Here is an 18,775-nt window from a genome sequence, read left to right as displayed (position 1 = left end):
GGTGTGGGGACCAGAAACACAAAAGAGGGGTAGGGGTGGGGGGCGTGCATCATGTGTGCAGATGAGTTCATATCATTCTCTCTCCATGTGTGCATCAAGTCTGGAGTGGCTGTAGGGGAGAGCAAATGAAGAGGGAGCCAAATGCTTCACCAAGGCCGTTGAAATCCTTCTAGAGCAAAACAGCGGGGCATTTTGACCTTCGGTAGCTGACAAGGCTGCCATGTTTGGGTTAGACAGAGAATTCCAATACGTCCTCTCTTTAACCATCCAGATCCAATTGTGAATATTCACTTGTCTCCAACATCAATTCCTTGGCAGGACAGACAATTGCTCCGAGATTGTTTCCAACTTGCATTTAAGTTCAAAAGTTAACACAGGCTGAGATTGTACCACCTTGCCCAGCACGTTAATCATGACCGACAGATGGGGGTTGTGGTTTTGGTAGCAGCCATCTTTCCAATTTTCCGGTAGGTCAGGGCAGTGCATAATCCAAGCAGCAAAAGACCTCCTACCATAAAGGCAAATACGAATAAATCTTCAACGTTTTCCATGGAGAGTGGTGCCAAGCACGCAATGCACCACTTCTCCCAGGCGTCAAGAACATAGCCTGCAGGATAGTTCCATCCCCCAGCCCTGATTCCTTGTTGAAAAATTATGTCAATAGTGTTGAGAGACCAGCTGTTTAATTCCATGGTTAAGGCAACACTTTTGGTTTTGCTCCCATTTTGTATGAGATGAACTCAAAGATCTAAAACTTTTTCCACATACACAATATCACCATTTCCCTCAAATATTGTTCACAAACCAGTCTAAATCTGTGATAGTGAGCACTTCTCCTTTGCTGAGATAATCCATCCCACCTCACAGGTGTGCCATATCAAGATGCTGATTAGACGCCATGATTAGTGCACAGGTGTGCCTTAGACTGCCCACAACAAAAGGCCACTCTGAAAGGTGCAGTTTTATCACACAGCACAATGCCACAGATGTCGCAAGATTTGAGGGAGCATGCAATTGGCATGCTGACAGCAGGAATGTCAACCAGAGCTGTTGCTCGTGTATTGAATGTTCATTTCTCTACCATAAGCCGTCTCCAAAGGCGTTTCAGAGAATTTGGTAGTACATCCAACCAGCCTCACAACCGCAGACCACGTGTAACCACACCAGCCCAGGACCTCCACATCCAGGATGTTCACCTCCAAGATCATCTGAGACCAGCCACTCGGACAGCTGCTGAAACAATCGGTTTGCATAACCAAAGAATTTCTGCACAAACTGTCAGAAACCGTCTCAGGGAAGCTCATCTGCATGCTCGTCGTCCTCATCGGGGTCTCGACCTGACTCCAGTTCGTCGTTGTAACCGACTTGAGTGGGCAAATGCTCACATTCGCTGGCGTTTGGCACGTTGGAGAGGTGTTCTCTTCATGGATGAATCCCGGTTCACACTGTCCAGGGCAGATGGCAGACAGCGTGTGTGGCGTCTTGTGGGTGAGCGGTTTTCTGATATCAATGTTGTGGATCGAGTGGCCCATGGTGGCGGTGGGGTTATGGTATGGGCAGGCGTCTGTTATGGACGAAGAACACAGGTGCATTTTATTGATGGCATTTTGAATGCACAGAGATACCGTGACGAGATCCTGAGGCCCATTGTTGTGCCATATATCCAAGAACATCACCTCATGTTGCAGCAGGATAATGCACGGCCCCATGTTGCAAGGATCTGTACACAGTTCTTGGAAGCTGAAAATGTCCCAGTTCTTGCATGGCCGGTATACTCACCGGACATGTCACCCATTGAGCATGTTTGGGATGCTCTGGACCGGCGTATACGACAGCGTGTACCAGTTCCTGCCAATATCCAGCAACTTCGCACAGTCATTGAAGAGGCGTGGACCAATATTCCACAGGCCACAATTGACAACCTGATCAACTCTATGCGAAGGAGATGTGTTGCACTGCATGAGGCAAATGGTGGTCACACCAGATACTGACTGGTATCCCCCCCAATAAAACAAAACTGCACCTTTCAGAGTGGTCTGGTTAGTGCCCCAAGTCTAAGAACCATCCAGTAAGATGGGTAGCACCAGGAACGTAAAGGCTTGAGCCTTTTATTCTCTCGCAAAGATACTTGCATTGTCAAACATCTCTGTCTTGTGACCTCAAGACTGTATTAGCGCTCCCCCATCATCTCCTGACTTCAAAAGCTGAGGACCAAGAGACATGAATGTCACTGCCACGATAACTTGAGTGTCTCCACACGTTCAACACTTTTCCAGGATGTCATCAAAAGGACAATGGCAAACGCAGGCACACCAGTTCCTTACTGAACATCTGAACTGCTTCTACAAGAGGATAACACAATAATTTTTTTATAGGTGGTTAATCTTAATTTAGGCACTTTGTGCTAACAAAAGTGGTCAGAAAGACATCATAGAAGAATAAATGTTTGGCCTTTGCAGATACTGTGCTGTCTGAATGCAGTTATCATTTGTTATAATTTGAGCTCTGTTGTTATTGAGTGTGATAAGCTTGTTAGATGTGCACTGTGGTATGCTTAGACAGTGGCGCATTAGCTGTTGTGTGTGCCTTCCAGAGCACCAAAGTTCAAAGCCCAAGTTCCCAAAGCATTTCAGTGCAAGAGGTTCTGACAAAGAACATCATTTGGATGTCTGTATCATGGGTGGGTTCAGAGTGTTGTACATCTTGTACCTCAGATCTTTGTCATGGTATAAGGAAATACTTGTCAAAAATACAAAAATAATAGGATTACATGTTGTAAAACTAATACAGGGATGTATTCTCACCCAATGACTGCTGGGATAGGCTTCTGTTCACCTGTACCCATTAACTAGAATAAGCAGGGATAGAAAATGAATGAATAAATAAAGGGTTGTATCTTCAGGCTTTTATGGTGCATCATCTAAAATGCATAGCAAAAATCCATTTAGGGCATGGCCAAGTGCACATTGCTGTTTAACAGGTGCATATTTTGAGCTAAAGTCTGAGCTGGATTATTGCACCACATTATGCAAGGGTGTGTTGTGGGCATTTTTCAGCATGTAATAACATTAACCACCCAGCATGTCACTAGAAGTGCTTTAAGGATGATATGGCTGAGTCCAATCAGAGAGCAGTCATGGTCTCAAGATGAACTTATTTGACTTGAGCAGAAAGCAATGAACAATAAATGTTCCCCCCTGCTTGGTCACCATACAACATTATTAATGAGAGCTTTTAGAATGTTTCTTCTTGCTCATCAGGACTCGTCTTTGTAAGAGGGAAAAGTTGAGGAAGACAGAGGTCTAATAAAGATTTCCATAACAGAGTTTTGATTGTGAAAGTGGAACGTAAACCATTTTGTAGATTTTGTCTTTATCAAACTGAAAAAAAATAAATATAACCCACCAAAGCATGCACATTAGTGTCATGCTCCTTTCTCTGCCCTTGACAGAGGCAGTGTGTCTAGATCTGGAGGTCCCCAGGGGCCGGACTGTGGTTGTAGGCCATGGGCCAGCGTGGTCTCGTGTTCACATATATATATACGAGGTCTGTCAATAAAGTATAGGTCCTTTTTATTTTTTTCAAAAACTATATGGATTTCATTCATATGTTTTTACGTCAGACATGCTTGAACCCTCGTGCGCATGCGTGAGTTTTTTCACGCCTGTCCGTGACGTCATTCGCCTGTGAGCACTCCTTGTGGGAGGAGTCATCCAGCCCTTTGTCGGAATTCCTTTGTCTGAGAAGTTGCTGAGAGACTGGCGCTTTGTTTGATCAAAATTTTTTCTAAACCTGTGAGACACATCGAAGTGGACACGGTTCGAAAAATTAAGCTGGTTTTCAGTGAAAATTTTAATGGCTGATGAGAGATTTTGAGGTGATACTGTCACTTTAAGGACTTCCCACGGTGTGAGACGTCGTGCAGCGCTCTCAGGCGCCGTCAGGCTGTTTCAAGCTGAAAGCCTCCACATTTCAGGCTCTATTGATCCAGGACATCGTGAGAGAACAGAGAAGTTTCAGAAGAAGTCGGTATCAGCATTTTATCTGGATATTCCACTGTTAAAGGAGATTTTTTTTAATGAAAGACGTGCGGGCAGATTGCAGCGTCGGCTCGCAGCCGCTGCAACGCTTCGCCACAGGAAAAACACCTCCGTTGGAAGCCTTAAGGACAAGTTGGAACATGTCCAGCTGTTAAACAATTTCTCATATACTCACTCCACTGAAAGCCATCAAAAGCCGCCTGGATTTTACAAATGGTTATCAACACAGAGGTGTTTTTCCTGTGCCACCGCACCGCGCCGGCTGCGTCCCGACGCGGGAACCTGTCCGCACGTCTTTCATTAAAAAAATCTCCTTTAACAGTGGAATATCCGGATAAAATGCTGAAACCAACTTCTTCTGAAACTTCTCTGTTCTCTCATGATGTCCTGGATCAACAGAGCCTGAAATGTGGAGGTTTTCAGCTTGAAACAGGCTGACAACAGCGCCTGAGAGCGCTGCGCGATGTCTCGCACCATGGGAAGTCCTTAAAGCGACAGTATCACCTCAAAATCTCTCATCAGCCGTTAAAATTTTCACTGAAAACCAGCTTAATTTTTCGAACCGTGTCCACTTCGATGTGTCTCACAGGTTTAGAAAAAAAATTGATCAAACAAAGCGCCAGTCTCACAGCAACTTCTCAGACAAAGGAATTCTGACGAGGGGCTGGACGACTCCTCCCACAAGGAGTGCTCACAGGCGAATGACGTCACCGACAGGCGTGGAAAAACTCACGCATGCGCACGAGGCTTCAACCATGTCTGACGTAAAAACATGAATGAAATCCATATAGTTTTTGAAAAAAATAAAAAGGACCTATACTTTATTGACAGCCCTCGTGTATATATATATATATATATATACATACATATTCTATTTCTACCTCATTTCGTATGTGTTGTACTGTTACAAGTATTATTATTGCTTATCCTTGCACATGCTGTTTGATGAACATTCTCCTCTACTGGCACCCACCTTGTGTGTTTTTTAAGAGCTGACGTAACATGTGAATTTCTCCTCTGTGAGATCAATAAAGTTTATATTTATCTTTAGAGGACAACTATAAACTCTTGATAGTCATTTTTAGTGGTTTAAAAAAATTCAGAGTAAAAATTTTGTTGTTTTTCAAATATAATGCCTTTATGAAAAAGATCTCTTTTGTGTTCTTCTTTTGGTTGGTCCCATTAGGGGTCCCTACAGCACCTCCACTGTCTCCAGCTCACTCTGTCCTCAGCATCTTCCGCTGCCACACCAACACACATGCATTTCCTCGCTCACGACATCCAAGACTTTCATCTTCTCCTGCCTGGTGGCTTCATCCTCAGCATCCTTCTCCCTAGATACCCTGATTTCGTTCTCTGCACAAGTCCAAACCATCTCAATCTCACCTCTCTGACTTTGTCTGCAAGCTGTCCCGCCTGTGCTGTCTGTTTGAGTTCATTCCTAATCCTGTCCAACCTTGTCACTCCCGAAGAAAATCACAGCATGTTCAGCTCTGCCAATTCATTTGCCCCTCACCAAAAAGCCCTCAGTAATCTGATCTGAATTTCTTTTTCTTCTGCCAGTCTCATCTTGCAGTTCATAAACACATTTTATCATCTTCTTCCTCTCATTTAGATTGTTGTCTTTCTCTCAGCAAACACTAACCTGATATATAAAAATCTGTTGGATTCAAACTGAACTGATATCATCAGGGGTGTAGGTTCCTTCTTAATTAAGCCGCAGCTTGACGCTCCAATTCTTCCCTCATCGCCATCCACAACAAAGACCAAAAAATAAAATTTGACTTCAATACAAAACAGTAATTGGTACAAAAAAGTCCACAATGAGAAAATAAAAAAGGATGGGGAAAGATAGAAAAAAAGAGGTCAAAAAACTGTGTGGCTCCACTCTGTGCTGCCTAATTGAACAATCCTACCAGGAAGCCATGTCTACACACCAGCCCTGTGCAATTAAATATGCACAACCACTTAATGCCACAAGGGACACTATAAAATTCCACATAAGGAACACACATGAACTCTCAAAAATCTGCATTATCCCCACACGTTTTAAGTGCAATGAATCAAATATCACTCCACTACTTGCTGTAAACACTGTAAACAGTCTCCACTTTACAGAGCAAACATAAATAACCATGAACTGAAATTATTGTCCAATATTAATTAACTAAAATTGAATTTAGGCTCCTACATTACCAATGTCGCAGACCGAACGGTTCAGTCCTAAAAATCGGTCCTCCTTTTGCATCTGTGCATGCATCATTTCAAACCACAGCAGCACGTCTGAGACAGTTTCTTCACCCAAAGCGATCAAATGGATTAATGTTATTATTAACCATCAGATGATGAAGGTAAAACCTCTTAAATCATTCTAAAGTCACTTTTAAGCAGAAACAAGGCGAAACTCCTTGACACTTTGAAGTGACCGATGCGCAGTGAATGCATCAGCTAGCAGCTCATTCAGCCGCGGTGCTCTGATCGCTTCCGCCACCTTTTATGATGAAATAATGCTGAATTTATGTGGAAATGATTGTTGTACAAAAGCTTCAGATATCTGTCACTGAGATAGATGATGACTGGTGTGCTGTTTGAAGTAAAAATGAGGTGTTAATCCCTGAACTGCGCCATCAGGGGGGACCGATTTTTAGGGAGACTGTTCGGTCGGCGACACCGGCCCCTAATTGTTATCAATGACCTTGAAACAGAAAGTGTCAACTTAACCCTTTATCTACGGTGATGGCGCCCACGCCATATTTTCCATATGTGTATTTTTTTTACCGTAACTCCACCATAGTTTGTCCAATCCGAATGATTCAAAGTGCATTGTTAAGCTAACACCAAGGGCTTTCCAATGATATATGGTGTATTATGGTAAACGTAAGCCTGTGACGTCATCACGCAGAGGAAAAACACAGAAGTTTCACACTAGTGTGCCGCTGATTCTCATTACCGTAAATTCTCATGTAAGCCCTCAATCTGAAAAATGTCAACACCGACAGCAAGCCAAGAACCTGTGCTTTCCAACAGTATGCTATATGTTGCATATATTACGGTAAAGTGCGTTTGGTGACTTTTGAAATGAGGGAAAAGTATGAAAAAGAGCGCAAAAGTGACAGAAAAGTACAGAGACAGATGTAGTAATTTTTGAGGAAAAGGCAGGGTGTTAGTGTCATTTGTGAAGGTGTGTGTGTGATGGTGTGTGTCCATCAGCCACAAGCCACTGCCCGGTGCCAACAAGCAGTGGAAACCCAACTTGCCAGCGATCCACAAAGAGGCGGCGTTCTTGCAAGGTTTGCAAGAGGTCAACCTGCTGGATGTGCAAACTTTGTAAAATTGACCTCTGTCTTCAGCCAGACAGAAACTGTTACAAACAATACCACACTGACAATGGACTGATGTAGTTTAGATCTAATTTTGATTCTTGGTTATATGGTTTATTCATATTGTATAATTTTGCACAAAATGAGTGATCAAATGAGTGATTTATTGCACATTTTAATAATACAGATAATAATTGATATATTTATATATAGTTTTGCACTTTGTTGTTATTCATATTGTTTGGTTCTGCACTTTAAAATTGGTTACTTTTTTAATATTTTCGCCTTGTAAAATGTTTACTTTTGCACTGTTTCTGCACTGTTTCTGAGTTCTAGACACAAAATTAATTATTTTGATTGTAAACACGTACTGTTAAAAATGTAAAATCCAAACTTCCTTTACATAACAATCATTCTTTCACTAAAAAAAACGAAAAACAAAATCAAGTTCGTTTTTGTGTTTTTTTTCTCATTTTAAATGCTAAAACTTACAAATAATGTGTATAAATAGTTAATCAGGTGTAATATAATTGAAATTCAGGTACTCTTGGAAAAGGGTACCAAAGCACACAAACATAGAATATTATTTCTTAATTTTATTGCTATAATAAAAAATTATAACCAATCGTCCATTTATAGCCTCAGTAGGTAAAGGGTTAAATTTAAGGAGCCGAAATAATATTACTGTTACTTAGTTGAAGGTGAATTGACTGAATATTTCCTTACAGGTGCCCTATGTCAAGGTCGCCCCTGAAGACATCCTGAAGGTCCAGTTCCCGCGGTTCACAACGCTGGACCTGAGGCCGACCAACACAGACATCAGCATGGCCGTGGCCGGCATCCTCACCTTCTTTAACAGCACCACCTCCTGCCTGATCTGTGCGCAGCCTGACTGTGAGTGCACCGTGCACACGGTGGTGACAGGACACACCGGGGGTGGGGATGCTCACACGCCGTCTTCAAACATTTTTGTTTAATGTCTGCTATCTTTTACCACATGTTAGTACATCTAAGATCCTCACACGTACACACGGGCAGCAGCTGCTCAGCTTATCAACATCCTTCCCCGTGACACTCTGCGGTCTGACGCAGCTGCTCAGCACTTCACAGTTACAGGTCCTTCACAGCAGCAACATGGCAAAGCACTGTGCTGAGGCATCCTCAAATAAATGTTGCTTATTATGGGCATTTTTTTAAACCGAACATATAACCCTGTGTTGCCGACTGAAAACCCTCGTTTAATGAGGGCCATGCAGCGAAGTAGTTCTACTTCATTACATTAAAACACTGATGATTGCACATACTCCGATACAGTCGGTGGCGGCACTGCCCTAGGTGGTTTGTGGTCCGATGATAAGCACAAAGAAGAATTGAACTAAGTTTTATTTGAGCGCCTTAACGCAGTGATCCATGATGGATTTAATTGTTTACTTGTCTTGAAAAACATCATCATATTTTACAAGTCACGAACATCACATCACGCAGCGCTATTGGCTAATATCTGAATGACCGAATGGTTCCTTTGTGAGCATTTTATTACAAATATCTAATAATATTGGTTGTTCTGTGGTTAATTGGCATAACTGATCATCTATAAACAGTCGTGCGCGTGTGGTTCTGTTGAAGGTGGCATTCTATGCCAAGAGTGTCACCCTTGTTGTGGATGCACACTCACACACACTCACAAAGCTGTTTATAGCAAGGATGTGTCCTGAAATTTAATCCTGTTCCCATACGAACAGCGTAAAAAAACACAAAACCAACCACTGTGGTAAAACAAACACCTGCCTGCCAGAATAGTGATCAAAACCACCTGCATTTGTACGTCTCTTATATTTGTTCACAGCCCATAACACATCTACATCACTGTCAAATTAACAGAAAAATATAACAAAAAAAGGAGTCTTTAAATTCTCAGAGTCAAATATTACATTGCTTAGGGCCCTTTTACACATAGTGCAAATGTGGCGAATTGTGCATGAAGCAGGAATCGTATCCAATATGTGTAAAATCGGAGCTGCCTCCAGCACCTCATACACCTGTTGCTACAACTATTTGTGCACACCAGCGGCTGAAAGATAGAGTGTGTGCTGTGAGAGCCATTCAATCCCTCTTGCGGCAGGTGTCGGCCAAATTCCAACATCTAACACCGCTCGCTTAGCACATAGAAATTGTGACCATTTGTGCTGTTAGCACAAAAACATTCAGCAGACAATCACTTTCGAGCTGGCGATGAAATTTGTGTAAGTCCCCCCAATACCTAAAAACATATACCGTTTTTTTTTTTTTTGATGGGCTGGAGAGCGCGCAGAGCACTCACATTGACAGGCTGTCCCAGCTGAAATGGTCCGCCAGTTCATGTGGACATGCGATCTGAATGTCACGTCTGTCTGACAGGACACGTGGCACACCGCAGGACTATATGAAAATTCAGTAAGGAATATCTTATATATTATATTCCAATTCTAAGGTGGAACTATGCTAGTATACTAAGGTATATCTAAATATCTAAAAAAGAAGAGTAAAATAGAAGAGTAGAAAAGAGCAGAGTAGAGTCACTTCGGTGCCTGGTCTTGAGAACCAGGGATGGTTAATGGTAGGCTAATATGACAAGCCAACAGTGTAAAAAATATGCCACTTTCAGTCACATATCAGCAGAAATATGTGATAACAAATGCCGTTTAGTCAGTTAGCATGGCGCTTTTTTCTCTTTTTAAAAAAAATATGTTTATCTCTTTGTTTCTCTGTATCTCTGTATTTCATGCTCCTGTTATAAGACAGTGATTGTAGCGCAGTGGTGAAGTTTCTGTCTGGTAATCAGAGCTTTTGTAAATTGCAGGTTCGAATCCTGTAGGTGGTATTTCTTCTTCTTTTTTTTTTCACAGCAGCTGAGCGATGTGGTTACACATGCGGTTACACATGCTCCAGCTGCTGGCACTGTGTTCCCACTGCAACAGTTTCATGCATGTGATGGTGTTGTGCATGAGCGTGCACGAAACCATCGCAGCGGGATCGTCCACACCTGCCCGTTGGCTCGATGTCTTTGTGGCTTGCTCATACGAACTGTTCTGTCGTGATTCACCCTCATTTGCACTTATTCGTACTATGTGTGAAGGAGCCTTTATTTTAGCTCTTCATGCTGTTGTAACACTCTTGGTTTTAAACTAGTCAGTGTTTGTCTTGTTTCTGAGAGTTGATCATTTCAGTGTTGATTCACTTAACACTATTGCCTACTGATGCTCCTGAATTTTAAGCGCAGAATGTAAAATATATTCAGAAATCAATGCAAAGGAATCAGTTTATGTAGAATCAGAATATTTACCACACAGATTTACCATACAGGACCATATTGTCTGTATTTCTTAATAATTTGTGTAATTGAAGCTCATGTAGCCATACCCTAACTTGTCTGAAGAAAGATGGCTGTGAAAGTGATGATTTCTACGAACGGCAGTGGAGACAGGATTATAGAAATTATGATCATTCCTAAATGGTTAAAACGATATTATTTTTGTGAAACCCCTTGAATTACAGTTGAAAGTCACCACTACAAGCACATCTTGATTAGGGATGAGCGAGTACACCACTATCTGTATCTATATCTGTTCAACCATCTAATTTATCTGTATCCGTATCTGTACTTGTAATGGGCATGACCTAAACCGGAAGTGGGCGTAGTTTAACCCAAAATGGCTGGGGCTTAAATCAATACATTATTTTAAGTCTGAAATTGATATGGATTGATCAGAAGTTGCTATATTTATTGTTTATTTGAAAACTATTTATAGAGCAGCCTCAAAATTGAGATTCAAATCAATGTTTTTGATCACAAAAGTAAGAGAACTATTTACAGAACAAGTTTTTATGAACTCAGAACATAAATATTCTTAAGTATATGAATGAATATTTACAGAACATCCTCAGAATTGATATTCAATGTTTTTTAATCACAATACTAAATGAACTATTTATAGAACAAGTTTTTTTTATAAACTCAGAACATGAATATTCTTACGTTTATGAATGAATAACAGAACAGCCTCAGAATTGACATTCAGTGCAGTAGCAAATTATGAACTACGAAGTATGCATGAACAAGAGTTGTCATACTCAACATAACTTTCTTTCTTTTTTATTTTATGATCAAAATGTGATTTTTTTTCAGTTATTTATTTATTTTTACTACCTAACGTTCTTGCCATTTTTTCCACACAAAGTTATACAACATTGATTAAGGTGTGTGCGTGTGTGCATGTGTGTGTTGGTGAGTGACTGTGTGTGAGGGCGAGAGAGAGAGGTTGTTCAACTAACCAATTTATTTTTATTAACTGCAGTGAGAAAGTGTCAGATACTGCATGCAGCCATAGTCAATAAAAATATTAATATAGGCTACTTTGTGTGTTCGGCTATATGTGTGTAAGTGGTCTGTAAGACTGTTTATTTTTTAATGATCTGTGTGAACTTGGTGATTCATGCAAACATCCAGTGATGGCAAATAGAGTAATAATATGTCAGCCTTGTTCACTGTGTTCTTCTCAACAGCACCGCGTTCAGTAGGAGAAAAATTTTCCAACTGACTTTATATATCACCAGCCAAACTTAGAGCAAACAAATTGTAACAAAAAAAAAAAAAAAAAAACACACAGACCCGAGTGGAGGCAGTTACCAACGTGACATGAGCCGTTTGCAGCTCTGTCTTGTCAAGTGCACCGCGTACAATACGAAACAAGTTCACCAAGTTACTTTATCATACAAATCAAAAAAGAGGCGAGTTGAAGAAAACTTGTGTAGAATTCAGCCAAGCACAGAGAGAGATCCTGTGTGTATGTGAGAAGCGTGTGTGTTGGGAGGGATGGGCACTGTGTGTGACTGGCTAATCACAGAGCGTGAAGACAGTCAGCCAGTGAGAATTTTCCTTCGGCACGAGCACAGATATTGATGAGTTTTATTTGGATCATGCTCATACTCATCAAAAATGCTTTATCCGTACTGAATACTCATCTGAAACGAGTATCCGGCTCAGCCCTAATCTTGAATGTTTAATTTTGGCTCCATTGTGGTGGGGTGCAGAAGCAAAAATACAAAAATTGCATTGCTGTCCAAATATTTATGGACCTTACTGAAAAATGTCTAATAAAAACAAACAAAAAATTCCAAAATAGTAATGACAACAGCATATGTTAAAAAGAGCATCTTAAAAAAATTAACAATGTTCAATTTTGAAATGTTTATTTATATAACACTCTAATTTAAAACTTTTAAAAATTTCCTTTGTCTTGAAGAAAGATGAAGAAAAAATGTGAACAGAGCCATAACCACCATAGATTTGACCGTCAAAAGGTCCTCATTGGAGTCAAAAGATCCAGAACTGGATGACCTTAAAAAGCCTTGGATGTCTCTTATTTGGGAGTTATTTCGTAAATAGAGACGAAGATTAAATGGTAGCCTGTTCCCACCCTCCGGTAGTCCAATACGCAGTAATTACACCTCTTGGACAAAGGCAGAGCCACCTTGAGTGGCACCAGCTTGCCTTTTGTTTAATTAGTGACGAGCTTTGAAGAAAGAAGTGGCTGTGAGAGTCGGTACAGAGATGCCAATGAAGTCACAGTGAACAGCTCACATCTTCTTCCTTAAATCTCATTTCTTTCAACTTTCTCTTTGTCTTTCTTTTGGTCTTCACTCTTCCAATTCCAATGAAGTTGGGATGTTTGTAAAATGTAAATAAAAACAGAATACAATGATTTGCAATTCTCTTCAACCAATATTCAATTGAATACACCACAAAGACAAGATATTTAATGCTCAAACTGATAAACTTTATTGTTTTTGTGCAAATATTTGCTCATTTTGAAATGGATGCCTGTAACACATTTCAAAACAACTGGGACATGGGCAACAAAAGACTGGGAAAGTTGATGAATGCTCAAAGAACACCTGTTGGAACATTCCACAGGTGAACAAGTTAATTGGAAACAGGTGAATGTCATGATTGGGTATAAAAGGAGCATACCCAAATGGTGAAAATATGGTCCAACAGTTTAAGAACAATGTTTCTCAACGTTCATTTGCAAGGAAAAGTAGAAAGTTCTCCAGATTCTCTGAATCTTCTGATTATATTATGGACTGTAGATAATAGAATCCCTAAATTCTTTGCAGTTCTTATTTGAAGATCTGGTAGAACAATTACTGTTTACTTATTAACTGGACAGCAAGCCATATGAATAAAGCTTTTTGTGATAATCTACTAAGAACAGACATGGTCTGTCATAGCAGTTAGCACCAGTGCTAACGGCCTCTGCTAGCTGAACTCTGAACTCAGTCCAGCAGTGCATATTACCTGTCAGTCAAACTGACACCTCCCCTAATTATGCACAACTTTATGGCTTCAAGCATTATCAAAAATATACAGTGGGGAAAATAAGTATTTGATCCCCTGTCAGTTTTGCAGGTTTTCTCACCTACAAGAATGGAGAGGTCTGTAATTTTTATCATAGGTACACTTCAACTGTGAGAGACAGAATAATAAAAAAAAAATCAGAAAATCACATTGAAAATCACATTGTGTGATGTGTAATTAATTTGCATTTTATTGCATAAAATAAGTATTTGACCCCCTAGAAAAAACAGAGCTTAACAATTAGTACAGAAACATTTGTCTGCCATTGCAGAGGTCAGACGTTTCCTGTAGTTCTTGACCAAGTTTGCACACACTGCAGCAGGGATTTCGGTCCATTCCTCCATACAGATCTTCTCGAGATCTTTCAGGTTTGGAGTTTCAGCTCCCTCCAAATATTTTCTATTGAGTTCATGTCTGGGAGACTGGCCAGGCCACTCCAGGACCTTGAAATGCTTATTACAGAGCCCCTCCTTAGTTGCCCTGGCTGTGTGTTTGGGGTCATTGTCATGCTGGAAGACCCAGCCATGACCCATCTTCAATGCTGTTACTGAGGGAAGGAGATTGTTGATAAAATCTCGCAGTACATGACCCCATCCATCCTCCTTCAATATGGTGCAGTCGTCCTGTCCCCTTTGCAGAAGAGCACCCCCAGAGTATGATGTTTCCACCCCCATGCTTCACGGTTGGGATGGTTTTCTTGGGGTTGTTCTCATCCTCTAAACATGGTAAGTGGAGCTGATTCCAAAAAGCTCTATTTGGTCTCATCTGACCACAGGACCTTCTCCCATGCCTCCTCTGGATCATTCAGATGGTCACTGGTGAACTTAAATGGGACCTGGACATGTGCTGGCTTGAGCGGGGGGACCTAGCTGCCCTGCAGGATTTTAAACCATGACAGCATCATGTGTTACTAATGTAATCTTTGTGACTGTGGTCCCAGCTCTCTTCAGGTCATTGATCAGGTTCCTCCTGTGTAGTTCGTGAGCTTTCCTCAGAATCATCCTTACCCCACAAAGTGCGATCTTGCATGGAATCCCAGACCGAGGGACACTGACAGTCATCTTGTGTTTCTTCCACTTTCTAATAAATAATCACAACAGTTGTTGTCTTCCACCGAACGGCTTGCCTGGTTGTCCTGTAGTCCATCCCAGCCTTGTGCAGTCTGCAGTTTGTGCCTGGTGTCCTTAGACAACTCTATGAGTCTTGGCTATGGTGGACAGGTTGAGTGTGATTGATTGAATGTGTGAACAGGTGTCTTTTATACAGGTAACAAGTTCAACAGGTGCAACTAATACAGGTAAAGAGTGCAGAATAAGAGGGCTTCTTAAAGAAAAATTAACAGGTCTGTGAGAGCCAGAATTCTTGCTGGGTGTAGGGGTCAATACTTATTTTATGCAGTAAAATACAAATTCATTATTTAAACATCATACAATGTGATTTTTTGGCTTTTTTTCTTTTCTTTTTTTTTTTAGATTCTGTCTCTCACAGTTGAAGTGTACCTACGATAAAATTACAGACTCTCTCCATTCTTAGTAGGTGGGAAAACCTGCAAAAACTGACCGGGGTCAAATACTTATTTTTCCCACTTATATGATGCAATGCTAAAATAACCTCGGCCGTATGACATAAAAAAAAGGAAACAATGTTACTTTTGATCCTTTGACATCTGAAAATAGGTCAAGGTTTCAACTTTGAAGGTCTTCCAAGGTCTGTGTCCCAAGAATGTCCCTGTCGAATTTGAAGACCCCGGCAGTAATAGAAATGGACCTTATGCTGAGCACAGACAGACAAACAGACAGACAGACAGAGAGACACACGGGTTTGCAATAACTGATGGCCCAATTTTGGCCTAGGTAAAATCCAACACCCAGGCAGTTGTCATGAAGTGAGAAACTAGCTATAGCAGGGCTGCCCTGTAAGGCACCTGCTCTGCATTGTGTTTTCACTGTTGATTAACTCTGAGAGATGTGCTCAGGATCTGGGAAATACAAGAATGAAGTAATCAGGTGTGTGGAAGCAGGTAGGACATGAAAACATACAGGACAGGTGTCCTCCAGGAGCAGATATGGAAAGCCCTGAGCCATAGTGAGTAACAAATGGTCCAGGCTGTAAACATGTTTATTCTCCTCTAAGTTGACCATTTTAACCCTCTGGGTTCCGAAGGGCATTTTTTTGCACAGTTTCACAGCCCTGGCATAAAGTTTTATTATTGCTGTTAACAGCTCTCCCTGCATCCCACAATCAAGTTTTATGTCTCTTTTTTTCATGACAACCTGTGCTTTCATAATATATATGCTTTTGTTGTAATAAAGGTTATCAAAAATAAGAAAGGCAAAAGCAAAGCGAAAAATAATTTTCCACACACATTTATTCAAAACACACAGCAAACTATATAAACAACTGTTTGTCATACTTTATAAATGTAATTTGAGGTCTGTGTGAAAGACTGTACAATAAAAAGGGTTGTATCAATAAACATAAATGCACATTTTGAACAATACAGTAGTGTTCAGAATAATATTTGTGCTTTGTGACGAAAAAAGATAATCCAGGTTATTGAGTATATTTCTTATTGTTACATGGGAACAAGTACCAGTAGATTCAGTAGATTCTCACAAGTCCAACAAGACCAAGCATTCATGATATGCCACACTCTTAAGTTATGAATGGGCTATTAGTAAAAAAAAAAGTAAAAATGGGGTGTTCACAAATAATAGTAGTGTGGCATTCAGTCAGGGAGTCGGCAATTTATGTGGAACAAACGTGTGAATCAGGTGTCCCCTATTTAAGGTATGAAGCCAGCACCTGTTGAACATGCTTTTCTCTTTGACACTGAGGATGTCAGAAACAACCATTTAGCTTCTTGGACTGTGATGTTTACGATTGGAGAGAACAGGCAGCTCCAAGACAGGGGTTTACAGAAAACCCACTCACACTGACCAATATCTGCTCTTTGGCTCAAACCACCCCTTGAACACAAGCTCGGGGTGATCAGGACTCTTCACACAGAGCCCTACAGGTGCCCACAACTGCAGAGGGAAGGGCTAAAGAACAACAACTTGTACGGAAAGCCCTCACAGTATGTGGGTACCCACGATGGTCCCTGGACAAAGTGCAGAAGTCCCAGAAAACAAAGAGACCAGATGGACAGGAGACAGAGACAAGAAGAAGAGTGTCTCTCCCTTATTTAGCATGAGTAGGGGAAAAACTACAGAGGATCTTCAGACAGCACAAAATCCCAGTTTACTTTAAACCGGTTAACACCTTAAGACAGAAATAGTTCACCCTAAGGACAGGATCCCTAGTTACAAACAGAGCAATGTAGTGTATTCTATCAGATGTCAGGAAAACTGTAATGAACACTAAATAGGTGAGACTAAGCAACCTTTACACAAAAGGCTATACCAGCACTGCAGAGAGGGCGCCAGTGGACCTCAGTCTGCAGTTCATCTCCACCTGAAGACACTAACCACACGATTGAGGACAAGGAAGTTAAAATCTTAGCCAGAGAAGAAATGGTTTGAGAGAGGTGTCAAGGAAGCATTCTTTGTAAAACAGTTGAAACCCAGCCTTAACTGGGGAGGTGGTCTCAGACACGCTTTGTCCCCTGTTTACAATGGGGTACTCAGGTCAAAGCAGTTTCAGTCTTTTTTCATGGTAATGAGTCATTCACGTCATCAGGAGAGTCGTCAAGGGAGCCATCAGAAGAGACGTCCGTCCCATCATTAGGAGGACAGCTGCCCTGTCATTAGGAGGGTGCTAACTAGAGCACAATAGGTGCTAATTAGAGCTATTGTTTAGTCACTAGCCTGTAGCAGTCGGCCTCTCGGTAGGAGGGGTTTGGTTAGGTTAAAAACTCCAGCTTTTGTTGGCTTCTGTTTTATTCTTCTCTACAAGAGTCAAGACGGAAGTCAGACTACCAGAGCAGAATTTTAGCTGAGGAAGCTTCTGCGATTTGAAGCAAAATGTCCTCACGTCAAGCAACCCAGTCCAGTCGAAGATTCAAGCTTCTCGACTATGGAAACCCCCTGGACAACTGAGAGCCTACACAGAAACATCTACAATACTCCAGTGCTTTAAAATGGACAAAAAAAACAGAGACGCGTGGAAGAAAATGGAAAACAACCATCAAAATGGATGGAAGAATAACCAGAATGGCAAAGGCTCACCCATTGATCAGCTCCAGGATGATCAAAGACAGTCTGGAGTTACCTGTAAGTGCTGTGACAGAAGACGCCTGTGTGAAGCTAATTTATTTGCAAGAATCCCCTGCAAAGACCCTCTGTTAAATAAAAGACGTGCAGAAGAGGTTACAGTTTGCCAAAGAACACATCAACTGGCCTAAAGAGAAATGGAGAAATATTTTGTGGACTGATGAGAGTAAGGTCCAAGGGCCACAGACAGTTTGTGAGATGACCCCCAAACTCTGAATTCAAGCCATAGTTCACAGTGAAGGCAGTGAAGCATAGTGGTGCAAGCATCACGATATGGGCATGTTTCTCCTACTATGGTGTTGGGCCTATATATTGCATACCAGGTATCATGGATCAGTTTGGATATGTCAGAATACTTGGAGAGGTCATGTTGCCTTATGCTGAAGAGGACATGCCCTTGAAATGGGTGTTTCAACAAGACAGTGACCCCAAGCACACTAGTAAACGAGCAAAATCTTGGTTCCAAACCAACAAATTAATGTCTCGCAGATGTGAAGAAATCATGAAAAACTGTGGTTATACAACTAAATACTAGTTTATTGATTAACAGGATTGCTAAAAAAGCAGTTTGAACATAATCATTTTGAGTTTGTAACATCAACAGCAGATGCTACTATTATTGTGAACACCCCTTTTCTACTTTTTTTTTACTAATAGCCCAATTTCATAGCCTTAAGAGTGTGCATATCATGAATGCTTGGTCTTGTTGGATTTGTGAGACTCTACTGAATCTACTGGTACCTTGTTTCCCATGTAACAAGTCTTTTAGTCACATAGCACTACTATTATTCTGAACACTACTGT

The 18,775-nt window shown here is 41.1% G+C and overlaps 1 protein-coding gene across 1 annotated transcript in view; it reads left to right on the top strand.

Annotated features, from left to right (window-relative positions):
* grik4 (glutamate receptor, ionotropic, kainate 4) overlaps window positions 1-18,775 on the top strand; it is a 1,339,327-nt gene that overhangs the window by 718,670 nt on the left and 601,882 nt on the right. The window contains exon 5 of the mRNA XM_034169301.1: window positions 8,089-8,254. Coding sequence (XP_034025192.1) covers window positions 8,089-8,254 — 166 coding nt within the window. The remainder of the gene's footprint in view (window positions 1-8,088; window positions 8,255-18,775) is intronic.

This window comes from Thalassophryne amazonica, chromosome 4 (assembly GCF_902500255.1).
Source record: "Thalassophryne amazonica chromosome 4, fThaAma1.1, whole genome shotgun sequence".
NCBI classification, from domain to species: Eukaryota; Metazoa; Chordata; class Actinopteri; order Batrachoidiformes; family Batrachoididae; genus Thalassophryne; species Thalassophryne amazonica.
The sequence above is the reverse complement of the archived record's forward strand: the minus strand, read 5'-3'. Positions and strand labels throughout refer to the sequence as shown.